This window comes from Martes martes, assembly GCF_963455335.1.
Source record: "Martes martes genome assembly, chromosome: 7".
Taxonomy (NCBI): domain Eukaryota; kingdom Metazoa; phylum Chordata; class Mammalia; order Carnivora; family Mustelidae; genus Martes; species Martes martes.
The window spans coordinates 49,708,729-49,736,292 of NC_137894.1; the positions used below are offsets into that span (position 1 = coordinate 49,708,729).

Here is a 27,564-nt window from a genome sequence, read left to right on the forward strand (position 1 = left end):
ATTTCTTTTTTTAGGTTCGGAATGGGAATCGAATTCCGTGAAGGCTCTTTAGTAATTAATAGTAAAAATCAGTACAAACTGAAAAAAGGTGAGTTTTGCAGGCATGCAGTAGGAAAATACTTTTTTGAATAGTTTCCTGTAGCTTTATTTCCCCCTCTTTTGTGTAAACTCTACCCTTTTCCATTCTCTCACAGTTAGACACTGATTCCTGTTTGCTGTTGTAGGGATGGTTTTCAGCATCAATTTGGGATTCTCTGATCTGACTAACAAGGAAGGGAAGAAACCAGAAGAGAAAACCTATGCTCTCTTCATTGGTGACACAGTGCTCGTGGATGAGGTATGTATTGCTTCTTCAACTTTTGAAAGTTTGTGAACTGACATTGAAGATACATTTTGTACTCTAAGGGTTCTTTTTCTTGAAAGTGTTTGTCAGATGCTAGCTGAAGGGAGAGATCCATGACAGTGTCCTAATATATCCTAGGAATAGATATTGTCGTCCCAAATACAGGGAGTGATTTAAACTAAGCCATTCATGGGGGGCCTGGGTGGCTCAGTCGGTTAAGCCTCTGTCTTCAGCTTAGGTCATGATCTCAGGGTCCTGGGATCAAGCCCTGCATCGGGCTCTCTGCTCAGCAGGGATCCTGCTTCCCCCTCTCTCTCTGCCTACTTGTGATCTCTGTCTGTCAAATAAATAAATAAACAAGGGGTGCCTGGGTGGCTCAGTGAGTTAAAGCCTCTGCCTTCGGCTCAGGTCATGGTCTCAGGGTCCTGGGATTGAGCCCTACATCGGGCTGTCTGCTCGGCAGGGAGCCTGCTTCCTCCTCTCTTTCTCTGCCTGCCTCTCTGCCTACTTGTGATCTCTGTCTGTCAAATAAATAAATTTTATAAATAAATAAATAAATAAAATCTTTAAAAAAAAAATAAACTAAGCCATTCGTTACTTTGTGACTTGAACCCCAATCATGATAACAACAGGAACCGATTCTTCTTTTTTACTTTAACGATAGCTCTATTGAGTTATGGTTTATATGCCATATAATTCACCTACTATAAGTATATAGTGATTTTTAGTGATTTTCTGTTGTGCAACCATCACTACAATCTAATTTTAGAACATTTTTATCGCCTCTGAAAGAAGCCTGGTGCACTAGCCCCCCAAACCTAGGTAGTGACTAAACCACTTTCTAAGGGTTTGCTTGTTCTAGGCTTTCGTGGCCTTTCGTAACTGATTTTTGTTTTTGTTTTCACTTAGCAGAACTGATTCCTTAATAGCAAATACTTCTGATATCTTATTATATAAAGACTTTTATGCAGTAGTTCATCGAATTATAATACCCTACGAAGTAGATACTCTGCCCTCAGATTAAAAAAAAAAACTGGGGGGCGCCTGGGTGGCTCAGTGGGTTAAGCCACTGCCTTCGGCTCAGGTCATGATCTTGGGGTCCTGGGATCGAGCCCCGCATCGGGCTCTCTGCTCAGCGGGGAGCCTGCTTCCCTTCTCTCCCTCTGCCTGCCTCTCTGCCTACTTGTGATCTCTCTGTCAAATAAATAAAATCTAAAAAAACAAAAACAAACAAACAAAAAAAACTGGGACGCAGAGCAGTAGCAGTCAATAGCCAGATGTCACCACTAGGAAGTGACTGAGCCAGGTTTCAAGTCAGGCCTGTATTCTTAATCATTATCTCAGTGTTGTCTGCCAAATTATAGTTCCTCATGAGGTTGGAAAAATAAAATCTGTATGTATTCATTGTCAAAGATTTTAGTATCCAGAAGATTTCAAGCACTGCTTTCTTATATACTAGGCTAGAAGGTGAAAGTGCCTCATTTAAATGCTCTTATGAACGTCTGACTTATTCCTTTTATTCCAGGATGGCCCAGCTACTGTTCTCACTTCTGTGAAGAAGAAAGTGAAGAACGTGGGGATTTTTCTAAAGGTAGGAAAAAGGAAGATAAGTGGTGTAGTTTGGCACTGTAAAAAGGCGAAAATTATGTTGCCTAAGAAGATTAAAACTGGAATTTCTGAGTATGATTTTTTTTTGCCCATAGAATGAGGATGAAGAAGAGGAGGAGGAAGAGAAAGATGAAGCCGAGGACCTGTTGGGAAGAGGTTCTCGGGCAGCATTACTTACAGAAAGGACACGAGTGAGTTTATGGTTTCAGCCTACATTGATCTCTGCCTGTCCTGTGGTTTGTATCTGGGGCCCATTTGTAGGACTGACACTTTTCTTTCTCCAGAATGAGATGACTGCAGAAGAGAAACGAAGAGCACATCAAAAGGAACTGGCTGCTCAACTGAATGAGGAAGCAAAGAGGCGACTGACAGAACAGAAAGGAGAACAACAGATTCAGAAGTAAGAGTTTACATCGGGCAGCAAGGTTGCCTTAGGTTCATATGTGTTTTATGGAAATTTCTTACAAAAATTTTTTATCCCCACTCCAGAGCTCGCAAATCTAACGTGTCCTATAAAAACCCATCTTTGATGCCTAAGGAACCACATATTCGGGAAATGAAGATCTATATTGATAAGAAATACGAAACTGTGATAATGCCTGTGTTCGGTATCGCAACGCCTTTTCACATTGCCACAATCAAGGTATGAACGTTGAGTCAGGCTCCATCCAGACTGTTTCTGAAACTAGTGATTGTGCTCTTCACATACTCTTTTTTGGACTGCGCCGTCTCTCCCCATCCCCTGCTGTCCCTCTCCTTCCTTCCCAGTTTTCACTTTGCTAGAAAGTTCAGCGATCTAGTCTAGAAATACCATTTGTAATAACCATTTTTTAACATGTAGTTGGACACGTGGCTCCAGGTGTGCTCGGAGGTTAGTGATTCTTTTGGAAGCACACATTTGGTCTTAAAAAAACAAGGTACAGGTCGTTAGAGCTAGATCAAGATTTACAGGGTAGGTTTAGAAGTCAGCTTGTAACTTGCAACTTAACTTTATGTCCCCATAACTACTAATCCTTAATTTGGAAAGAAACCTGTTTATTTTGTTAATGCTTTTCCTTTCTTTGAGCAGAATATAAGCATGTCCGTGGAAGGAGATTATACTTACTTGCGAATCAACTTCTATTGCCCCGGCAGTGCTCTAGGCAGGAATGAGGGCAACATCTTTCCTAACCCAGAAGCCACTTTCGTCAAGGAAATGTGAGTCCCCAGGAAAAAACCATCTCCAGATCCCTGCTGGTTGGAGTGGTACTCTCAGAAACGTTTCGTTGTCTCGGCTGTGTCCCCCCTCGGTGGTACCTGTTTAGAATCATCCTGCTAGCTTTGTAATGTTTTGAGGATGGAACCCAATTTGGAGTCCTCATGAAAATATGTTAAACTGATTATATATGTTTTGTAGTAGAATTATAAATAAGGAAATGCGTGCCTCATTGGAGTTCATTCCTTCGTGGTATGAATGGAATAATTGACTATGCCAGATTTGAAAAATAGGTGTGATTTCCCACCCAATGGATTAGCCGTCTATAATAGTCTCTGTTTCAGAGAGAAGAAAGGGAGATGTTTTTCAGCTTTCCAGACATTGTCCTACTATTCACTGGTACTTTTTTCTCCTGAAAGATACTAAGTCCGTTAAAAATAAGAGTAAAGAGTGCAAGTTACCCATCCTGATAAACTTAGATATGTTCTGGCTTCCCCTTTTTAACAGTACATACCGAGCTTCAAATATGAAGGCTCCTGGAGAACAGACAGTACCAGCCTTGAACCTCCAGAATGCTTTCCGAATTATAAAAGAAGTACAGAAGCGCTATAAGACCCGGGAAGCAGAAGAGAAGGAGAAGGAGGTGAGCTTGCACACAAAGAACCTTTCTGCAACAGGAAACGTGTGGGTTTGGCACACACAGCAGAGATACGTGAGGATTCACATTGATTCTCATTCTACTTAGGGCATTGTGAAACAGGACTCCCTGGTGATCAATCTCAACCGGAGTAATCCCAAACTGAAAGATCTATACATTCGCCCAAACATTGCCCAAAAGAGGATGCAGGGTTCACTGGAGGCCCATGTCAATGGTATGGATAATCTCTCGTGGGTCTGGGCTTTGTCTCTGGGGCACATTTGTAGATGATCAGATAATACAGTATGTCAGAGAAACGCTGGGAGGAATCTATTGACATTGGTCCATGGGCACAAGGAAAGGAAAGCCCTCTGTAGTTTTTGGCATTTTCTCTGACCCTGTGCAAATCAGCCAGAAAAAATGCAGTGTCTTCTGGCCTCACCTCATGCTGCTGCTTGATGCTTAGCTTCGTTCGTTTGTCCCCAGGCTTCCGCTTCACCTCTGTTCGGGGAGACAAAGTGGACATCCTGTACAATAACATCAAGCATGCTTTGTTTCAGCCGTGTGATGGAGAGATGATTATTGTCTTGCACTTTCACCTCAAGGTACACCTGTCTCCTTACTAGCTGTTGGGTCTTGGGCAAGATCTTTGTGTCACCCTCTTTCCTTTAAAATAGTGATGAATAATATCACCTGTCGCATAAGATTATTAAGAGGATTGAATGAAATAAGGTTTATAAAGTTCACCGTGTCTGAAATCTAGAAGGTGCTCAACATGTACATTCCTTTGGTGTGATACCTAATGACTCCCAAACAAAAGGTTTTCTCCAGATTCCTGTTTCTGAAGTAGAAAAATGTTCCTTAGACGCAGTTTATTTGCAGCCTAATCTCTGAAGTCCGTTCTAATAAATAGTACTTTTTAAAATTCATAGGCTTTCACATTCTCAGATGTCATTATTTATGATGACACCAGGGATGTTTTAATTATCTTTACATAAATGCCGTGGTTTCCAGCATAGGTATTCTTTATTCATCTTGTTTGTTGTTTTCTGCTTCTTTGAGTTTTCTGATTTCTTTCTTGTGCTTTCTGCTCTGCCTGCAGAATGCCATCATGTTTGGGAAGAAGCGGCACACAGATGTGCAATTCTATACGGAAGTGGGAGAGATTACCACGGACTTGGGCAAACATCAGCACATGCATGATCGAGATGACCTCTATGCTGAGCAGGTCTATGAGATTTCCTGTTTTGTGTTTTTTTTTTGCAGGGTACTGAGGTAGCTTGTGGTTCAGATCTGAGTTCAGTAGTCATTGTATTTTATCAACCACCCCTGCATTTTTCTGTGGAACCACTGGAGTATTTGTGGGGATGGCCCAGCGCCATGGTTTGTGGATTAGGCATAAGTTGCAGCCTTGGCTGCACAGTTACGGTGTAGTGGCCTCTAGGACAGTATCCATGTCGGCATCGTCGGTATGAGAATTAAGGACTGTAGAAGCACTTCGGACTTTTTGAAGGGATGTACTATTAACAAGTAAAGTGATAAAAAAACAAACAAACAAAAACCAAGTAAAGTGATGCCTATGGTTAATTAGTATTTTTTTTCTTACACAGATGGAACGGGAAATGAGGCACAAACTGAAAACAGCCTTTAAAAATTTCATTGAGAAAGTAGAGGCTCTAACTAAGGAGGAACTGGAATTTGAAGTGCCTTTTAGGGACTTGGGGTAACATATCTCCTCATCTTTTTGGCCTGAAGTGTTGCTGTCTACCTATTAGAAAAATTAGTTATTCTTCCCTTACAATAACTCAGCATAACAGATCATTCCCTTTTTCCTTTGATTGAAAACCTTTGAGACATCCATTCCCTCCTGAACATTTTTAGGGCTGGGGTGAGTGGCTCAGACTGAGAGGCTTCCCCTGTAAATGACTCTCCAGTATGCATGCTGGAGCTGGGTTTGGAATGGGGAAAGGAAAGAAGTGTATTGTGGCAGCAAATTTCTCCTGCAATGGGCCCAATCTTATGTGAGTCTTTTTTCTTACTCTTTTTCAGATTTAATGGTGCTCCTTACAGGAGTACTTGCCTCCTTCAGCCCACTAGTAGTGCACTGGTAAATGCTACAGAGTGGGTGAGTATTTCTTATCTCCTTTCAGTAAGAAAATTGTTAGAGAAAAGAAAGCAGAATGATAGGTATTTTGATTTTTTTTTTTTTTAAGATAGGTATTTTGAAAACTAGGTCCTTTTTATTTCTGATGATTTTCATTTCTGAAAGTTACTTTTTTTTTTTTTTTTTACTTTAGAGCAGGGAGGGACAGAGGGAGAGAGAAAATTAAGCAGGCCCCACACCCAGTGCGACATCAAGCTCGATCTCACAGCCCTGAGGTCATGACCTGAGCCAAAATCAAGTCAGATGGACACTTACTTAACTGACTGAGCCACCCAGGTGCCCCGATAATTTTGTAGACATTAATTACTAAACAAAAGATTCTTTAATAGTCTCTAGTTTTTTAAATAGTCTCTTCAGTTTCCTTGAATTTTTTCTCCCTGAGGAAAGATTTTGATCTTAAAAATCCTTTTACCAGGACTTCTCAGCATGTTATATTCCTTTTAGTCTTTCACAAAAAAAACAGGAGTGCTCAATCTCTCTCAAATAAAATCTTAAAAAAAAAAAAAAAAAAAAAAAGATTCTGACAGAATTTGAAAAGCCTGGTGCTTTAGGGGATTTATGTGGTAGTGATCCAGTTTCTCCCTAACAGCCACCTTTTGTGGTGACCTTGGATGAAGTGGAGCTGATTCACTTTGAGCGGGTTCAGTTTCACCTGAAGAACTTTGATATGGTGATAGTGTACAAGGACTACAGCAAGAAAGTCACGATGATCAACGCCATTCCTGTAGCCTCCCTAGACCCCATCAAGGAATGGTTGAAGTAAGTAAATTGGCCAGCAGTCTCCCATTTACCCTGTGAGCCCTGTATTACAGAATATGAGTGTGGTGTGTTGTATATAAAATCTGCTGGTGTACTTTAGGGTAAACCTGCCTTTGGGTTGAGTTATATCCCAGGACTTAAAACTTTGAAATCTTATTGGATAGCGCTAATAACTTTTTCCTGAAATTCCAACAGTAGTTGATGTATACTTACACATACAGAATCAAAGTCATAGATTTCTTTTGACTCTTCGATAGCTGTATAAAAAAATCTAAACATGTGTGTAATAATTATAAAAAGGGAGGCATATCTCTTACCAGTTCTCTTATTTTTATTGAACGATGAGATAGAAATTTTTACTTTAGCCTTTGACATCCATATTTACACACTTCAGCTAAAAAAATTCCTCACGGAAGTATGAGAACTCTGTGTCCAGGAGATGTTACTCTCTAGGTGAAAAGGGTGAGGCTTGGTTAGCCTTGAGTATAGTTTGCTCTGCCCACCACCCCCACCCCCATTACCTGTGAATGGGAAGTGCTATAAGTATAAACGTCCTCTTAAGAAGTGGGTTGAGAGAATATAGAAATTAAGTTATGAGAAAGATACAAATTTGTGGTTTCCCTGAGGATTTTCCTAAGAAACATGCAGGTAGGTAGTGGTGTAATGTCACAAGTACTACGTGTAAATATATATGACTTTTTTAAAAAAACAAGTTTTATTGAGGGAAAACTTAAATGTAATAAAATTCACCAATTTAAGTATGTGATTTGATGAGTTCTAGCAAATGGATCCAGTGTTGAATCTACCGTCATAATCAGGATAAGAAGACTTCTTCACTCCTGAAGGTTCCTTTATAGTCATTCCCCTTCCCACGATCTTATCCCCGGTTTCTATCACTGTACACTTGGCTTCTTCTAGAATTTCACATAAATGGAAGCCTATAGTATGTAACTTTTTGTATCTTGCATCCTTTACTTAGCTCAATGATTCTGAAATTTTGAAGGTTGTTGAGTGTATTCTTTTTATTATTGAGGAGTATTCCACTTCATGGATACTCCATACCGCAACTACCACTTAGTAGACATTTGAGTTGTTTCCATGTGGGGGCTCTTATGAATAGCCGCTGTAAACATTATATAAGGTCTTTAAAGTGTAAACGTAGGTTTTCATTTCTTGGGTAGATGACCTAAGTGTGGCACTGCTGGGTTGTATGGTTGGTGGTTAAGTCTGTTTTCAACTTAACTTTGTAAGAAACTACCAGATCACTTTCCAGAAAACCTGTAGAAAGCTGCATTATGTTAGAATTGTTGCCGTGCATCCTGATCAACACTTGCTTTTGTCTCTTTTTATAATGTTAGCTGTTCAGTGTGCAGTGCTGTCTCATTATGGTTTCAATTTGCATTTCTATGATTACCCATGATGTTGAACATCTTTTCATATGCTTATGTGTCATTCTGTGTCTTGGAGGAAGTAACTTTGTATTTTTTGCCGATGTTAAAAAGGAGATTGCTTGTTTGAGTTGTAAGAATTCTTTACACTGGATAGGGACACCTGGGTGGCTCACTCAGCTAAGCATCCGACTCTTTTGAGTTCCACTCAGGTTATAATCTCAGGGTCATGGGATTGAGCCATGTCACGCTCTGTGGTAAGTAAGCATGTAGTCTGCTTGAGATTCTCTCTCTCCCTGTGCCTCTCCCCCAACTTGTGCGTGTGCACGGGCATGTGCGCGCTCTCTCTCTCAAATAAATAAAATCTTTTTTAAAATATAAATTTTAAAAATTCTTTAGACTGGATATATTTTTTTTTAAGATTTTATTTATTTATTTGACAGAGATCACAAGTAGGCAGAGTGACAGGCAGAGAGAGAGGAGGAAGCAGGCTTCCCGCCAAGCAGAGAGCTTGATGTGGGGCTCGATCCCAGGACCCTAGGACCATGACCTGAGCCGAAGGCAGAGGCCTTAACCCACTGAGCCACCCAGGCGCCCCTGGATATATATTCTTAAATATAGGTTTTGTATATGTTTTCTTCTTCTTCTTTTTTTAAAGACTTACTTATTTTAGAGAAAGTGTGAGTCTGGGGAGAGGGAAAGAGCATCCTCAGGCAGACTCCCCACTGAGCTCAGAGCCTAACACAGTGCTCAGTCCCGGGACCCTGAGATCACGACTTGAACCAAAATCAAAAGTTGGCTGCTTAACCAACTGAGCCACCCATGCACCCTTTGAATATATTTTCTTTCAGTAGTTTCTATGCCTCTTCATTTTCTCACGTGTCTTTTAAAGATTAAAGAAACTAGTAAAGACTAGTGCAAAATTCTCATGAAACCTGTTAGATCTAATCTTTCTATTGTAATTTGTGCTTTTTACATCTTATCTAATAAATGGACTAACCCAAAGTCAAATGTTTTCTGTTTTCTCCTAGAGTTTTATAGGTTCAGGTCTCCTATTTAGGTTTGTGATCTATTTGGAGCTAATTTTTTTTACCGTAGTATAGGATCAAGGTTCATACTTTGCCTACATACAGCCAATTACTCTAGTAACATGTGATGAGATTATCCCCTAGTTACTGAATTATCTTGGCATCTTATTAAAAAAAAGAAATCAACCATGTAGGAAAGGGTTTATTTCTGGATGATGTTCTGTTGCATAGGTGTCTCTGTGTCCTTATGCCATCGTCATAATTATTGTAGCTTTATAATAAGTCTTGAAATCAGGTAGTGTAAGTCTTCCAGATATGTTCCTTTTCAAAATTGGCTGTATTAGGGACACCTGGGTGGCCCAGTTGGTTAAGTTTCTGCCTTTGGCTTGTATCGTGATCGCAGGGTCCTGGGGTCAAATTCTGCATCAGGCTCCTTGCTCAGCAGGGAGCCTGCTTCTCCCTCTGCCTGCTGCTCTCCCCTGGTCCTGTGTCATGCCCTCCCCCCCACTACTGACAGATCTTAAAAATACATATATTACATTGACTGTTCTATGTAAATTTTAGAATCATCTTGTGTCTTTCAACAAACTGGTCATCTTAATCTAAGTTACCAGTTTTAGTATTTGTACCATTTATGAAGATGTTCCCTTTCATTCCTAATATTGATCATTTTTGTTTCTTCCTCTTGTTAGTCATTTTGCCTAGCAGTTTAATGTTATTGATTTTTTTTTTCCATCATGAAAAAATGCGGGACTCAATCCCAGGACTCTGGAATCATGACCTGAGCTGAAGCCACTGTCTTAACCATAGTCCTTGTTTCATAATCTACTTGGTGTTTCATTACTGTGGACTTCTAGCTTTAGAAGCTTTTTGGTTAGTGTTTGTATGACGTGTCTTTTTTTTGTCCTTTTACTCTTGACTATGTTCAAAGTGGATTCATTGGAGACAAGATATATCTGGGTCTTACTTGTTTAATCTTTTCCACTCTTAATTGGGTTGGTGAAAACAGACCATTTACATTTATCATTAACTATCAGTATGGTTGGGTTTAAGTCTGCTTTCTTGCTCTTGGTTTTTCTCCTCTCTTCATTGCTTTTCTCCTCTTTTTATGCTCCCTTTTGGATTAATTTTATGATTGTATATTAAAGTCTTTTGGGGTTTTTTTTTTGGTTTGGGTTTGTTTTGTTTTGTGGTGTTTTTTTGGTTGTTTTTGTTTTGTTTTTTTTTAGTAATCTTTACACCCAACATGGGACTCAAACTCATGACCCCAGGATCAAGAGATGCATGCTCTTCTGACTGAGCCAGGCTCATGCCCCAAGGCAGTTATCTCTTAATTTATAAAATGAGGAAAAAAGTCTTCAATATTTACTCATGTATTTACCATTCCCGGTGCTCACCATTCCATTGTGTGTTTCCAACCTTCTCTCTGCTTTAATTTTTCTTTGCTACATAAACCTCCTCCTTTTTAGCATTTGAGGCACAGGTTTTCTGGTGATGGATTCTCTCAGCTTTTTCTTTAAAGTCTTTATTTCCCTTTCATTGTAGAAAGATGTTTTTTGCTGGATGTAGAATTGTAAGTTGAGTCTTTTTTTAATATTTACAAGATGGTGCTCCATCGTCTTGCAGCTTACCTGGCTTCTGCTTAGATGTCTGCTGTCTTTCTTTGTACCTCTGTACAGATTGCCTTTTTTCCTCAGGGTATTTATTTTCTATTTGTATCATTGGTTTTTAGCAGTTTGATTATTAGGTGCTTTGCTGTGTTTTAAATGATTATTCTGCTTAGTGTGCATTGGGCTTCTCAGATCTGTGGGGTATGTGGTTTTCATCATATTTAGAAATGTTTTATCCATTTTTTTTTTCTTTTTCTAGAGAGAGAGAGAGAGGACAAATGGGGCCATTACTCTTCAAATATTTTTGCCCCCTCTTTTTTTTCTGAGACTAATTACACATTTCTTCACTCTCAGCATCTTCAAGTTTCTCTCTCCCTTCATTTATAATAACTTTTTAAACATCATTATCTGATACTTCCATCTACCGTCTTTCTGGGTCTGTTCTACTGGCTGATTTTTTTCTTCTGCCTTTTTGCCTGATATTTTGTGATCAACTGCCAAACATTTTTGTGCTAGGTTTTAACTTTTTTTCTAGATTTGCTAGGTTTTAATTTTTTTTCTAGATTTCATTGTAGGTATAGTTGAATGACTTGGATACCAGTTGGCTGTTCAGAAGTTGTTCTCATATGTCACCAGTGCTGGTTCAGAATAACTTTTTGTCTAGGACTAATTTACCCCGTTGCTGGGGCAGTACTCTTTTGAGGACTCTGATTCACTGCCATAGGGTCTTTCCATTGAAGCTGGTGGGAACAGGAACTATTTCCAGCTCAGTGTGAGATCTGGGAATTATCTGGCCTGCTGCTTTCCAGTGCTGCTTTGCCCAGCTCTACTTAGCTTTCTCTCATACATGTGGAGATATGTTCTCAGCCACAGATTGGAGGGGATCCCTCTTCACATTTCTAAAACTCGTTCTATCACTCTATCACTCCAGTACTCCTGCCTCAAAATTATAGCTGTCTCAGCCTCCTCAAATACTTCTCTCAGTTCTGATTGGGTTCCCCTTCCCTGCTTAGCAGCCTGGGAACTGCCTCCAGACAGAAAACTTAGGCAGTTATAAATCAGAACCCTATATGTTTCCTCCTTTATAATCCTGTGCTTCTTTTCATCCAGTGTTTGAAAGCTGTTTCTTTTTTATTTATTTGAGAGAGAGAGAGAGAGAATGAGAGAGAGCATGAGAGGGGAGAAGGTCAGAGGGAGAAGCAGATTCCCCACGGAGCTGGGAGCCCCATGCGGACTCCATCCCAGGACTCCGGGATCATGACCTGCGCTGAAGGCAGTGGCTTAACCAACTGAGCCACCAGGCACCCTGAAGCTGTTTCATATCTCGTTTGGTTTTCTAGTTGTTTGAAGTGAAAAGGTAAATCTAGTCCATTTTATTCCACCATGGCTAGAAGCACAAGTTATAGCATGTACGATACAGTGCCTATGACGAACTTATGGCAGTGGTTCGCAGATAGGTTTTGTGTCAAAGGTTTCTTGTTGTGATCCTCGCTGTTGTCATTTCTTTGGTTTCCTTTTCTCTTCCTTCCTGCCCACTTGAATTGATTGAGCTCTTCTCAACAGAAGTGGGTAAAAGAAAGTCATTTAAATGTCTTAATACAAGGCACTTTTTAGGTACTAAACAAACAAAAAACTTATCCCTATCTTCAAATAGACCTTGCACCAAATAAGCAGTATGAAAGAAAGCAGTGGGGGATCGGGGCGGGAAGGCCAGGGCCAGTTGCTGTTTCTGAACTGCAGTGGTGCGAGTGATTAGAGCTGGAAAATAAGAATCACAGAAATGGTTATAAGTTGAAACTACTTACAAATAAGAGTCAGAGAGGGGAAAACATAGATGAGGAGGAGAAAAAGCTAAAGGAGGATCGGGGAAGTTGGTGCTTAAGAAAGAAAATGGAAAACAAAAACATGAGCTTTGTTCAAGAGACAAAGCTTGCTTCAGTTGGAATGCTGCTCTGTCGTGAGGGCTGGTTCTAGCAGACCAGATGTCAGCCACCAGGTCTGTTCTGGTGGCATAGTGCAAAAGAATGTCTGCTATCCTATATTTAGAAAAAGGTTACCTGCATTCAGAGATGCTTATGAACAAGATGACACAGTACCTTCTCAGAAAATACAGAGAATTGATTTTGACTTCATACCGTCCTGTTTCTCAGTTCCTGTGACCTAAAGTACACGGAAGGAGTACAGTCCCTCAACTGGACTAAGATCATGAAGACCATTGTCGACGACCCCGAGGGCTTCTTCGAACAAGGTGGCTGGTCTTTCCTAGAGCCTGAGGGTGAGGTGCGTGAGTGTGGGGTTTCTTTTCTGGTACATGGTGGTGCCCATTACCATCGGGCGGCTAGGAAATGCCATGTAAGTAACACCAAAGGGACCAGACCGAGTGGGAGCTTGGTTTTACTGTGTTGTTTCTCCAGTGTAGTTTTACAGGTAGATGATAAATTAGGGACTAGTAGTCACTCAGATTTCTTTGAAATTGCAAAATTATTCTTTCTTGGTATCGGGAAGAAATTCTTCAGCACATTTTTGCTTTTTTAAAAATTCAAAGTATAATTAACATATAGCATAATATCAGTTTCAGGTATAACTTGAGGGCATTTTGCAAAAATTGTTTTCTAAGAAGTGGTTCTTCCATCTCTGCATAATGCAGTATTACAAGCGTATTTTTGTGGTTAATTTTCCTGGGTAAGGAAGGGTGAAGTGAATATTTAAGAAATAGAATTAGATATTTGTCTAATTGCACTTTACCAGTAATTTAGCCCTTCTATCTCTTGGTCACTCAGGGTTTTTGGGTTTTGTTTTATTTTTTTCATGTAAAAAAGAAATAATGTTGGTGTGCCAAGTGGGTTAAATTAATTCATTAATCAAGTGAATGTAAAAAAAAATCCAGTAAATAGTATTACGCTCTCTGACTCACCAGGGGAGTGATGCTGAGGAAGGGGATTCAGAGTCTGAAATCGAGGATGAGACTTTTAATCCTTCAGAGGATGACTATGAAGAGGAGGAGGAGGATAGTGATGAAGATTATTCATCAGAAGCTGAAGAATCAGGTTAGTCTATAGAGAAAATTTTTCATGGCTTTCTAATCTACTGTCATTTTTGGAAACTCATAAAGGAGGAAAGAATTCTGGCATTGCATTCCTATCTAAAGACTAATGCTTAATTTTATTTTAGACTATTCCAAGGAATCATTGGGCAGTGAAGAAGAGAGTGGAAAGGATTGGGATGAACTGGAGGAAGAAGCCCGAAAAGGTAAATTTTTTGTTGTTGTTTATTTTTGAGGCGCAAATTTTTAGCAGATTTTAGTATTTTGAAATGTTATTTGCCTAATACGAAAAACAAAAGAACACTATAAAACTCATGTGGAGTTACAGCTGCAGCCTCATCAGAGGAGCAGATAAACTCTGGAATACATCCACACTCTTCCAAGTGGCGTGACTCTGTAACGGATGCTTTCTTCACGTGGGCCCATAGCTGGGATAGCCATATAAAGGCTCCAGAATTAGGCCATCCAGTTTCCAAACCTAAGTCCTGTAATAGTTTAACTTTCTGGACCTCTTCTGGGTTGGGATTGTTTTTGTAATACCAGTTTAATTACTCTGAACCCAAGCACCAGATACAAGTTAAAAGGTGAAAAGGAAATACTATCTACTGGATCCCAAGCATTGGGATAGGTGCTTCACATAGATTGCCTTATTTAATCATAAAATAATTTTCCATCATACAAATACATAAATCAAGGTTTGGAAAAGTTAAGTACTTTAAGTAGCCCAAAATCACACAACCAAGAAGTGACTAACAGATTAAAACCTAAGTTTGATGGCAGAGTGCACATTGTAGTGGTGCATATTGTCGTGTACTATTAGGTATCAAAGCTAACCTGTCACTAACTAGTAATGCCTTTCTCCTATTTAGCGGACCGTGAAAGTCGTTACGAGGAAGAAGAAGAACAGAGTCGAAGTATGAGCCGGAAGAGGAAGGCGTCTGTGCACAGTTCAGGCCGTGGCTCTAACCGTGGTTCCAGACACAGCTCTGCACCCCCCAAGAAAAAGAGGAAGTAACTTCTGAACTTTGGTCCTCAGCTCCATTCTTTATCCAGCCAACCCCTACAAATTTTACATGACATAGAAACTGTATTTTTCCTTTTTTTTTTTTTTCCTTTTGAAGTTTGGCCATTTGTGTTTATGGGTTTAGGGGGCCATTTGTGTGGACCAATCTACTCGGGGAATTCCAGGCCCACCAGGACACGTGCCAGTGGCCCCATCAGATGGCGAGGGAGGAGGTGTTCTTGAAGAAGGGCAGAGGCTTCCACTGTTAATAAGTACCGTTTCATTCCTCTCTCTTCCTGCCACCTTCTGCCAGGACATCGATGGCTTCTGACATCTTATTCTCTGATGTCTCAAAGCTGTATTTCCAAGACATTGGTACAAGGTGACCCCTAACTACCTGTACCATGGTTCTTGACCAGCAGATCCGAGCCTCCATCCTACCCTACTGCCATGACCTTCCTCACATCTCTTTACGTCCCATCTTTGCAGTACTCAAGAAAAGGGTGTTGGAATCTGCTAAAAGTTGTGATAAATCATACCACCTGAGCTAGTGAGGCAGATCGGGCTGGTAACTCCGTCTGAGTTTCCTGCTTTTTGGCCTCACACAGATAGAGGTGTGTCTGCTGCCTTGCCTTGGACGACCTAAGAAGCAGTGGCACTCCCTGGCTCAGTTTCCTCCTCCTCACAAATTCACCCATGGTACCATGGTAGGAGCAAAATTACCACTGTTTCTTTTCTGATGTATCTGAGGAAGAATGGTTGTGCCTCACGCACTGCTTCTAGTGAAACCTAGAAGGAGGCTCAGAGGAGTCAACATTGAGATCTGGAAGGGGCAGGTCATGCCTGGGGCCTAGAATACCGATGAGAAAAGAGAAGAGGAAGGGAGGCCGCGTCTACAACACAGCCTCTCGTCACTGCTGCTCCTTATTTTTACTGGTCTTGCATTGTCCTGTATTTATCACAGTTTCTGTTAAACAGCTTTTTAAGTATTTGGGGAGTTTATCTCGCCATCCTCCCCCTCCTGGTTCTCTGCACTCACCTGTCCCACTGCAGTTCCTTCTGTGTTCTGTGACTTTAAGAGAAGAGGGGGGGAGGGGTTTCGGATTTTATTTGTTTGTTTGTTTTTTTCTCCTTAGCAGTAGGACTTGATATTTTCAATTTTGGAAGAACTAAAAGATAAATAAACTGTGGTTTTTTTTTGTTGTTGTTGTTTTGTTTTTGTAAACTTACCTTTTGTGAACATTCTTTTGCAGTTCCTGAAAGCAGGCCTGCTTCTCACTTGGGAGGGTGCTGAGACGTTAGAGAATAATGCCTTTTTCCGGGGAGGATCACAGAAATTGTCTTTCATCCTTCTAAGCTTTTGTCATTAGGTTGAGAGATACCAGATAGCACAGTAAACCAAATTCATGGTATAGCAAGTTACTTTATAAGAGACTTTTTACTATGGTTCCCTCAGAAAGTTTAGAATGGAATAGTACTTGCTCCATCATGAAAACATATCTTCTGTCATCTCCTTGTAAATAGCCTGGAGGGCGGCAGCAGCTTGAAGGGACACCTTCAGCCTTCCTATTTGGGTGACCTGATCTCCAGGGCTGACAACTGTTGGAAGCGGAAAGGCAAACAGGTCAGGTGGCAGCACTGTTCAATTAGAAAACACTTACCTAACTGCTATGTGCTGTGTGTAGGGATGGTGATACTAAAAGTCACTCCCTCACAGGGGGCACAGTCTAGCGGAAAAGAAGGGAGAGCACAGTCAGTACAGTATGCGAAGTGCTCTGATGAAAACTTGGTACTTTGGGAACACACAGAAGTAGCACCTAAGCCAGGAAGGAGGAATCAGAAAAGGCTTTCTGGAGACATTCCCTGAGCTAAGTCTTTTAAGATATCATAAGCACAGGCCAAGACATGAGAACACGACAAGTTTAGAAAGCTACACGAGAAGTGGCAGAAGCGAAGCTCTGTATATATACGGGGTGCCTTGGGTGGCTCCATTGTTAAGCATCCAGGTGGAAGACCCTGTAAAGAAACAGAAGGATCCCCCATAGAGTGATATGGAAAGTCAAATGGTGTAAAAACGGGAGAATGGCATGCATGTATGTATTTTTTCCCCTTAAAGATGTTACTCATTTATTTGATTGAGAGAGAGTGTGCACCCCAGAGGAAGAGGGAGAAGCAGACTCCCCGCTGAGCAGGGAGCCTGATGTGGGACTCAATCTCTGGACCCTGAAATCATGACCCGAACCAAAGGCAGACGCCCAACCAACTGAGCCACCCAGGTGCCTGAGAGTGGCATTTAAAAAGAAGAATGAGCAATAATTTTAGAGATTTAGAAGGGTCAAGTAGGATGAATAAGGAAACCAACTGGATTGGGCAGTTAGGAAAATTGGTAAGAACAGAATCAATAGAGCATTTGGATGAAAACTTGATCATTTGTTTTTTTAATAAAGATTTTATTTATTTGACAGAGATTACAAATAGGCACAGAGGCAGGCAGAGAGGGGGGGAAGCAGTCCCCTGCTGAGCAGAGAGCCCGATGTGGGGCGTGATCCCAGGATCCTGGGATCATGACCTGAGCTGAAGGCAGAGGCTTTAAACCACTGAGTCACCCAGGCACCCCGTGAAAACTTGATCTTAACTGAACAGTGTAGGCATAGCCAGAACAGAAAATATTTCAAGGAGCAGAGTTTGAAAGTGCTAAGAGAAAAGAGAGCTGCAGGGATAGAAAGCAGTGTTTTGTCTTTGAAATCAGGCCAACATGATTAAAGCCTGAGTGGAAGGAAAGGCAGCCAAAATAAATTACTACAAATTTTTCTTTTGATTAAAAAAAATCAAAATAGAGGCACCTGGGTGGCTCAGTGGGTTAAAGCCTCTGCCTTCAGCTCGGGTCATGATCCCAGGGTCCTGGGATCGAGCTCCGCATCGGGCTCTCTGCTCAGTGGGGAGCCTGCTTCCCTTCCTCTCTCTCTGCCTGCCTCTCTGCCTACTTGTGATCTCTCTCTGTCAAATAAATAAGTAAAATGCTTTAAAAAAATCAAAATAATTGAGACATACTCATTGGCTTTAGAAATGTTGAGGTCCTGACCAAAAAAGGCTTCAGGGGATGTTTCTTCTCTACAAAGGGCACTGAAGTCAGGAAGAGTGCAGCATGTTTGAGGAATGGGGACAGGAATCGAACTTGGGAGCACAAGTTAAAAAACAGGTGACATAGATCGCACTCGCCATGTGCCAGGGAGCCAGCCCTGTCCTAAATATTCCTCTCCCACAAGCCTTCACTTAAGCATTCCCTCAATCCTCTGGACAAGCCTGTGAGGGAGCAACGCTATTCTCCTTTTGCAGTTGAGGAAACCTGCACAGAGAGGTTATATGACTTGCCCAGTACCTCAGCTGGTAAGGTACTAGAGGAATAAAATGAAGAATCTTATCTACCAGCTAGTTTGAACTCTGTAGCCCCTGGTCTGAAAAGTATCCCTCAAATCTCATTATAATTTTATATCATGACTCAGTACACATGTACATAAGAAAGTGTCACAAAATAATCTGTGTGCAGAGCACTCATATTTCCTACAGTTTTTTCCCCCTCAGTTCTGGTATCCATTATTTGGTTGGTAAGTACTAGCAGTTTGAAAACCTTTGGTCTAGTGGGTAATTTTCGGACCCTACTACAGCCCTGCAGATAAGGTAAATGTGAAATCCCAGACACACAGGGTTAAGAGCAGTGGGACTGGACAGAACAGGCCCACCTAAAGGCATCCAAAGGCAGATATTTTTCAAGCATGCCAGGCTTGCAGCAAACAATGTTAAAAACATTTAAGAAGAAGGTGGTGATCAAACTTTCTGTAAAGAAACACTGTAGCAGATGGAAATGGGGTGGAAGTGGGGATGTAGTCAAAACACTTCTGAAGCAGGACTGTTAAGATTTGGTAACTAAAAAAAAAAACTCACCCCAAAAAACTCAGTAACAAATACCATGAGATGTGAGGGAGCAGGTGAGTGAGTGTTGAAGAGACTAGGGGAAGTGTCACACATTAAAACCAGAGGGTGTTGGGGCACCTGGGTGGCTCAGTGGGCTAAAGCTTCTGTCTTCGCCTCAGGTCATGATCCCGGGGTCCTGGGATTGAGCCCCACATCAGGCTCCCTGCTCAGCAGGAAGCCTGATTCCCTTCCTCTCTCTGCCTGCCTCTCTGCCTACCTGTGATCTCTGTCTGTCAAATAAATAAATAAATCTTCAAAAAAAAAAAAAAAGCGGAGGGTGTTTGCCGCCTTTACAAACCTTATATGCTTAAGAGAAATCAGAAATTCTAATGTCGAAATTTGACTGAAATTAAAAGAATTGGTCTTTTCAAAATTCCCCTATTTCAAACACTGGAGATTTTCATAAAAGATTATATTCTGGTTGTCATGAGATACATGGGCTAAAATATACAACTGACTACTCATGCTCGATCTAGAAATAAATACAGCTACAGTTATTTCAATATTAAATATACAAACTGGATTTGGATCCAGTTTGTATCAACACCTTCATAGTGGTAATGATATACTGAAGGTACAACCGGAAGAGAATTTGTGATTAGGCTGATTCCCTTAGAAATAAGTGAAACAGAGAAGCATGGAAGTTTATTACTCACTCTCTAGCTCTTGCTCTACACCGTCTCTTCCTGATTCCATGATCTGCCACAGTTCCAGAAATGCATATCCTACTTCTTGACATTCTTTCTTTTCATCGTCCATAGGATCACTTACCACTGTAAACTTTAAACTAAAGGAAAAATTGCATTTAACTCAGTACTGCTGATACTGTAAGGCTTAAAATACATATATAATGATAAAGGTAATCATAAATTATACAGTGTTTTCCCTGAATCAGTTTTCCCTGACCTTCATCTTGCATAACTGTAATGGCAAAAGAGAAGGAACTGGTGTATTTTAAAGGAATGACAGGTCTGGAAAAGAGGGAACTAAGACTTGAGATGATGCAATTGATCAAGTTGTCTCAAAACTGTTCAGATAGGGGCACCTGGGTGGCTCAGTAGGTTAAGTGGTTAAGTGTTTGCCTTTACTCAGGTCGTGATCCCTGGGTCCTGGGATCTAGCCCCTGATCAGCAGGGAGCCTGCTTCTCCTTCTCCTTCTAACTGCTGCTTCTCTCTGTCAAATAAATAAATAAAATCTTAAAAAAAGAAACCTATAAAAACCTATAAAAAAACCTATAAAAACCTATAAAAGAAACCTATAAAAAAAGAAACCTATCTTTTTTCTTAAAAAAAGAAACCTATTCATATAGGATGCTTCTAAGATAGCTTACAACTCTGATGAAAGATTTGTCATGGACAGTGAAGGTGTTTGCACAAAAACCAAGATTATAGGAGAATTAGAAGAGTTCTTAGATTTCTAAATAAAAGTTGGGTATCAAGCCAGAGCAAAGGAAAAACAGAAGGAATACAGAATTACAAAACGTATAAAAAGTGTATTCCTTTGAGTTGTATGTCTGGAGACGGCACCAGAGTGCAGGGCACAGCACCCACGAGCAGCCAGGAGTCCACAGCACTCATTATTCTCCTGACTCAACTCAGTGAAGAATGATACGAAATTCTAGAAACTAGTACCTATTCGATTTTTTGAGATAAAATTCACACATAAATTCATCATCTTAGCCATTTTAAAGTGTACAATTCAGTGTGTTTTAGTAAATTTAGAAAAAATAGAGTGTGTTTCGGGTGCCTGGGTGGCTCAGTAGGTTGAGCCTCTGCCTTCGGCTCGGGTCATGATCTCGGGGTCCTGGGATCGAGTCCCGCATCAGGCTCTCTGCTCAGCAGGGAGCCTGCTTCCTCGTCTCTCTCTGCCTGCCTCTCTGCCTACTTGTGATCTCTGTCTGTCAAATGAATAAATAAAATCTTTAAAAAAAAAATAGAGTGTGTTTTAGTCTCCAGAAGACCACCAATTGACTTTCTGTCTCTCTGGGTTTGCCTATTCTGGACATTCTGTATCCCTATTAATTTGTTTAAAAGCAAATACTGGTGGCTAATAGTACTAAGGGAACAAGAATAGGACTAAAAATAGGACTTAAAATCACAGCTAAACAGGATGAAGCTAAAAAGAAGAAATTCTTCTGAAAGTGACATATTCTTAGCTCACAAAGTAATATTCATTTGTGATGATGCTTCTGTATCCTTACTGAGAACTACAACAATGCAAAGGGATGATGCTAACTACCTGAACCCAATTTTCACCTTTCTAGGTACAGGGCACAATACCAAATGCATGCATGCATGCATGCATGCATTCATTCATTCTTCATCGTTCTTTCATTCATTGATTCATTCACAACTCTGAGATCAAGACCTGAGCTGAGGTAAAGTATCAGATGCCTAACTGACTGAGCCACCCAGGTGCCCCCAAGATGCTTTAGATAAACTACATTAATTATTTCAGTTGTATCCTCACAGAAGCCCTCAAGCCAAGTAATATTCAAAATTCAGAGCTAGTAAGTAGAAGAGCCAGGATTCAAAATCAGGCTTTCTCTGATTACAAAGCCAATGTCCTGTCCACTGTACGTCAATCGAAATCTAAAATTGAATAGAAGGTTACAAAAAGAAAAGGGAAGAAGCTACCACTGTAAGGAAATAAAGGAAGAAAGTATTCTAGGAATGCTGAGAGAAAAAAGGAAAATAACTAAATTCAACGTTGATGCAGAAGGGAAACAAACAAAATGCTTTACATTTTCAAAGTTACCAGTAAGCTTCTATCTGTTTAAGTACACAGTGACACTGAAGTCAGATGCACTATTTATTTCCATGGCTCCTTCTTCAGTCCTTTCTATGACTAACTGGAGACAAAGTAAATGCAAATTAAACAAATTTATTGGGCTAAAACACCAGCCCTGTATTATTTCTTACCCACACACTTGAAAAGGAGGCAACATTTCTAGATCTTGCCAAAAGCAAAAAAAAATCCAAAGAGATGCCCACTTAAATTTGAATTTCAAATTTCAGCTGAATGGTGAATAATTTTTTTAGTATAACTATGTCTTGTGCACTTCACTGGGAGCTTTTAAATGGAGGCCTCTTCACACCAGAGGAATAACAGGGACACGTCCCTAAAATTGATAGTACGCCTCGAATTTACTTCAGTTACGTCAAAGTAATCCTGTAGAGAAATAATTTTAAGTCTCAACATGTGGGGGCCTGGGTGGCTCAGTCAATGAAGCATCCAACACTTGATCTCAGCTCAGATCTAGATCTCTGGGTCATGAGTTTAAGCTTCGCCTTGGGCTCCATGCTGGGAGCCTTCTTTTAAAAAACTAAATATGGGGGTACCTGAGTGGCTCAGTCGGTTAAAGCCTCTGCCTTCGGCTCAGGTCATGATTCCAGGGTCCTGGGATCGAGCCCCGCATTGGGCTCTCAGTGAGGAGGCTGCTTCCCCCCGCCACCCCTGCCTGCCTTTCTGCCTACTTGTGATCTCTGTCTGTCAAATAAATAAAATCTTAAAAAAAACCACTAAATATGAAATTACTATCATAAAGACCTAATATTAGGTAAGCTAGCAATGGTACTGTGTAAGATATAAATTATCTGGGACTGTCAAAGGGTTTTGTCCATTCCTTACGGAGCACTGTCAGTATTCAAAAACAGTGTCATCAGGGGCTGGCACGGGTGAGAGAGGAACTACACCAATGAGATTCATCTAGTTTACCAGGTGGCTGCAAACAGGAATTAGCCTCAAGGAGATGAGAAATCCATCCAGTCAGTTAATACAAAAGAAGTTATTAGAATATTCAATATCAGTGCAAAACCAAACGGAGTTGCTGGGTGTTTAATATCTCCCTTCTTTCAACATGGAAAGCAGATGCTTACCGTCCTTGCTCTGGATCTTGTTTCTTTAGCACGGCGAACAGAAACTGCCTTCGGCCTTTTTGTTCCAGTGGGTCCAGGTCTATCACTGCAGTAAGGATAAGAGAGGAGAAAAGCGAAGAATCAGACACTGTTGCTATATGGGCACTAAGACCTTCATAAGTGGCATACATAATAAAACCATGACAGAAAAGAGAGATTGGCAATCAAGGGCTCATGGCAGGCCACCTGTTTTGGTAAATGAAGTTTTTACTGAATACAGCCAACACCTATTTGTTTACGTATTATCTATGGTTGCTTTCCAACTACAGCGACAGAGTTGAATAGCTGTGACAGAAACCATCTGGTCCACAAAGCCTAAAATATTTACTACCTGGACCTTTAAGAAAAAGTTAGTTGACCCTGATAAAAAAGAAGCCTTACAATCTGCCTGGAAAGCTGTTCGGCCACTGTGCCAAGACAAACGTGCTCCCACCACTCTAAAGCCGGAAGAATCCCAGGAGACTGATTTCTTATGGCCATGCAGAGGTTTGAGTTTTGTAGCAGATTCAACTCAAGGTGCCTGTCTCAACACCCACCCTCTCCCTTCCTCCTTATTTATATATGGGAACGCTGCAGCCTCAAATACATTAGCGTATGTTTTCCAGCCTCTTATTTAGCTAGGTTTGGCTGCAGCACGTTAAGTTCTGGCTATTGTGTTATGTAACAGGCTCGACTGGGAAGCATCCTTCCTTTCCCCCGCAACCATGAAGGGTGACAGGCTCACCAAAAGGATGGAAGACAGGCGCTAGGTTGATTGGAGGGCAGGATAGGAGTTTGGACCCTGATAGGATCGCATATCCTCAGCCCTGTACTGTCCCCCCTCAGAATTCATTTTATGTAAGAAATAAACTTCTACCTCATATAAGGACAGGATACACTTAAGGGGTGGGGGGAGAAGGAATAGACAACAACAAACAGCTCTTAGAAATCAAAGACAAATTTTCAATGACTGGAAGTTAACACTAAGGAAATCTGAGGGAGCACCTGGCTCGGTCAGTTGGTAGAGGTTCTTCATCAAGGCTTGTGAGTTTGAGCCCAGGCTGGGGGTAGAGTTTACTTAAAAGAAAAAAAAAAAAAAGACTACACCTATTAAGGGGCACCTGGCTGGCTCACTTGGTAGAGCAGGTAACTCTTGATCTTGGGGTTGTAAGTTTGAGCTCCAGTCCCACATTGGATGTAGAGATGACTTAAATATATATATATATATGTGTATATATATATATATGTATACATATATATGTATGTATATATATACATATATATATGTGTATATATATACATACATACATATATATATATATATATATATATATATTTTTTTTTTTTTTTAGAGAGGGGAGTCGGGGTAAGGGGCAAAAGGAGAGAGAGAGAGAATCTTCAGCAAGCTCCATGCCCAGGGCACCTGGGTGGCTCAGCAGGTTAAGCCTCTGCCTTGGGCTCAGAGCCCTGCATAGGGCTCTCTGCTCAGTGGGGAGCCTGCTTCTCCATCTCCCTTGGCCTGCCTCTCTGCCTACTTGTGATCTCTCTCTCTCTGTCAAATAAATAAATAAAATATTTTTTAAAAAAAAGATCCATGCCCAGTGTGGAGCCTGATGTGGAGCTCAATCTCACAACCTTGAGATCATGTCCTCAGCCAAAATCAAGAGTCAGATGCTTAACGGACTGAGCCATACTTAAAAATAAAATCTTAAATTAAGGAAATTTCCCCAAAATAGAAAGGATAGAAGTGTGATTATAGGAAGAAAATGAGGGGCGTCTGGGTGGCTGAGTTATTAAACGTCTGCCTTCACCTCAGGGCATGATCTGGGGGTCCAGGGATCAAGCCCCACATTGGGCTCCCTGCTCAGTGGGAAGCCTGCTTCTTCCTCTCCCACACCCTCTGCTTGTGTTCCCTCTCTTGCTGTCTCTGTCAAATAAATAAATAAAATCTTAAAAAAAAAAAGAAAATGAGAAAATCAGAGGATTAATGTGGAAGATAAAAACTCTACTAAGAAAATGAGAAAATCCTGGGGACAAAATTATCAAAGAAATTCAATAAAAATTCCCAGAACTAAAAACCATGAGCTTCCAGATTGAAAGAACCCCTGAATGGCTAGAACAATTACAGGAAAAATATACACATTATTCTAAAATTTAAGAATACTAAGGAAAAAGATAAAATGCTCAAGTTTTCTGGACAGGTAGAGGTAGTTTTCTTCTTCTTCTTCTTCTTTTTTTTTTTTAAAGATTTTATTTATTTATTTGACAGAAGTAGGCAGAGAGGCAGGCAGAGAGAGAGAGGGGAGCAGGTTCCCGCTGAGCAGAGAGCCCGATGCGGGGCTCGATTCCAGGACCCTGGGATCATGACCTGAGCTGAAGGCAGAAGCTTTAACCCACTGAGCCACCCAGGCACTCCCCAGTGTATGCTTTATTTAAAAGCTACCGGAAAACATGACCCATTAAAATATAAAAGTGAATCAGTGGATGACAGAGAACCCAGGAGATAAGAAACCCAGTATAAGAGAGAATTAAATCAAATTCTCCAAATGCCAGCAGCAGGATAATAGCTGAATGGTGGGCTGAAGAGAGGTCTTCAAGGAAAAAAAAAATTGATACATTCTTTGACAGGTTTGATTATTTGAAAACTTGGAAAGGCTGTTGGAGGATGTGAAAAGAATTATAATGGGCATAATGAAGATAGAGCAAATGAAAAACTGAGACAGAAAAATACAAAAAAAGGATTTTAACTATGGCATACTACTTGGTTCTGAAGAATTAATATTTACATATCCATAATAATAGAAACAATTAAGATTGGATTAAATAAAAGTTATGATCCAACTCTATGGAAAGAAGGAAACATGGGTACAGTGTAAGAGAGAGAAATTTTGTGTGTCACGATAGGAAGTCAGCAGATAATATCTAAAATTGGTGAGTCAGGAAGCTGCAACAGAAGCATTATTCAGAAACATGGAGTTAAATAATAAGAAATAGCAGGAAAAGTGAAAAGGGGTGTGGTGGACCACAGAGAATGGGGAGGAAATCAGGGAGTGATTTGTGTAGAAGGGATGGAAAAAGGGACTGTTTCATTTTAATTAAAAATTTTTCCAGGCCTATTTGATATTTTAAAACCATACGCATAACCCTACTTACATCAATGGACAGATCATCCAAACAGAAAATCAACAAGGAAACAGTGGCTTTGAATGACACATTGGACCAGATGGATTTAACATATATATTCGGAACATTCCATCCTAAAACAGCAGAATACACATTCTTTTAAAGTGCACGTGGGACAGTCTCCGGAATAGATCACATTTTAGGCCACAAAACAAGTCTCAACAAATTCAAAAAGATCAGTCATACCATGTATCTTTTTTTTTTTTTAAGTTTTATTTACTTTAGAGAGAGAAAGTATACAAGTGGAAGGGTCCGAGGGAGAGGAAGAGAAAAACCCAAGCAGACTCCACACTGAGTGCGGAGCCTGACACCCCAAGATCATGACCTGAGCTGAAACTGAAAGTTGGATGTCCAACCAATTTTGCCACCGAGGTGCCCCACCACGTATCTTTTCTGATCACAGTGCTATGAAATTAGAAATCAGCCACAAGAAAAAATCTGGAGAGAGCACAACTACATGGGGATTAAATAACATGCTACTAAACGATGGGTCAACCCAGAAATCAAAGAGGAAATAAAAAAATACATGGGAACAAATGAAAATACAATGGTCCAAAACCTTTGGGATGCAGCAAAAGCTATTCTAAGGCGGAAGTTTATAAGAATACAGGCCTAATTCAAGAAGCAAGAAAAATTTCAAAAAACCACCTAACATTATACCTAAAGGAACTAAAAAAAAGAACAAACAAAACCCCAAACCAGTAGAATGAAGGAAATAATAAAGATTAGAGTAAAAACTAAAAAAAAAAAACGGAAACTTTAAAAACCAATAGAACAAATCAATGAAACCAGGACCTAGTTATTTGGAAAGATGAACAAAATTGATAACCCTTTAGCTAGACTCATCAAAAAGGCAGGGGGACTCAAATAAACAAAACCAGAAATGAAAGAGAAGAAAAAACAACTGACATGACAGAAATTCAAAGGACTGTAAGAGAATATTATGAGAAATTACATGCCAACAGATTGGACCACCCAGAAGAAATGGACAAATTCCTAGAAACATAAAACCTCCCAAAACTGATTCAGGAAGAAATAGAAAATTTGAACAGACCGATTACCAGAAATGAAATTGAATCAGACACAAAAAAAATTCTCAAAGACCAGGACCAGATGGCTTCACAAGTGAATTCCACCAAACATTTGAAGAAGCGTTAATACCTAGTCTTCTCAAATTATTCCAAAAAATAGAAGAGGCAGGAAAACTTCAAAACTCATTCTACGAGGCAGGCATTACCCTGATGCCAAAACCAGATAAAGACACTACCAAAAAAAGAGAACTATAGGCCACTATCTCTGATGAACATAGATGCAACAATCCTCAACAAAATATTAGCAACCAAATCCAACAATACATTTAAATGATCAAGTGGGATTTATTTCCAGGATACAAGGGTATTTCAATATTTGTAAATCAATCAATATGATACATCACACATCAATGAGATCATTTCAATAAATGGAGAAAAGCATTTGACAAAGTACAATATCCATTCATGATAAAACCCCTCAAGAAAGTAGGTTTAAGGGGAACATTCCTCAACATGATAAAGGCCATATATGAAAAACCCACAGCTAACATACTTAATGGTGAAAAACTGAGAGCTTTCCCCCCTAAGACCAGGAATAAGATGAGGATGTTTTTATTCAACACAGTACTAGAAGTCCTAGCCCTCAATCAGATAAGAAAAAGGAATAAAAAGCATCCAAATTGGTAAGAAAGAAGTAAATTTT

General features: G+C 40.3%; 2 protein-coding genes across 2 annotated transcripts in view; one reads left to right on the forward strand and one right to left on the reverse strand.

Moving 5' to 3' along the window:
- The window catches only part of SUPT16H (SPT16 homolog, facilitates chromatin remodeling subunit), a 39,797-nt gene extending 23,816 nt beyond the window's left edge, over positions 1-15,981 (forward strand). The window contains exons 9-26 of the mRNA XM_080809219.1: positions 15-88; positions 225-337; positions 1,869-1,934; positions 2,047-2,142; positions 2,236-2,351; positions 2,441-2,594; positions 3,021-3,148; positions 3,654-3,789; positions 3,892-4,018; positions 4,270-4,388; positions 4,886-5,011; positions 5,394-5,506; positions 5,833-5,908; positions 6,537-6,706; positions 12,883-13,012; positions 13,650-13,779; positions 13,904-13,981; positions 14,645-15,981. Of these exons, the coding sequence (XP_080665345.1) occupies positions 15-88; positions 225-337; positions 1,869-1,934; positions 2,047-2,142; positions 2,236-2,351; positions 2,441-2,594; positions 3,021-3,148; positions 3,654-3,789; positions 3,892-4,018; positions 4,270-4,388; positions 4,886-5,011; positions 5,394-5,506; positions 5,833-5,908; positions 6,537-6,706; positions 12,883-13,012; positions 13,650-13,779; positions 13,904-13,981; positions 14,645-14,790 (2,098 nt within the window). The 3' untranslated portion in view covers positions 14,791-15,981. The remainder of the gene's footprint in view (positions 1-14; positions 89-224; positions 338-1,868; positions 1,935-2,046; positions 2,143-2,235; positions 2,352-2,440; positions 2,595-3,020; positions 3,149-3,653; positions 3,790-3,891; positions 4,019-4,269; positions 4,389-4,885; positions 5,012-5,393; positions 5,507-5,832; positions 5,909-6,536; positions 6,707-12,882; positions 13,013-13,649; positions 13,780-13,903; positions 13,982-14,644) is intronic.
- A 283-nt stretch (positions 15,982-16,264) lies between these two features.
- The window catches only part of RPGRIP1 (RPGR interacting protein 1), a gene marked incomplete at both ends in the record, with an annotated part of 35,517 nt that continues 24,217 nt past the window's right edge, over positions 16,265-27,564 (reverse strand). The window contains 3 exons of the mRNA XM_080808061.1: positions 16,265-16,377; positions 19,407-19,537; positions 22,630-22,714. Coding sequence (XP_080664187.1) covers positions 16,265-16,377; positions 19,407-19,537; positions 22,630-22,714 — 329 coding nt within the window. The remainder of the gene's footprint in view (positions 16,378-19,406; positions 19,538-22,629; positions 22,715-27,564) is intronic.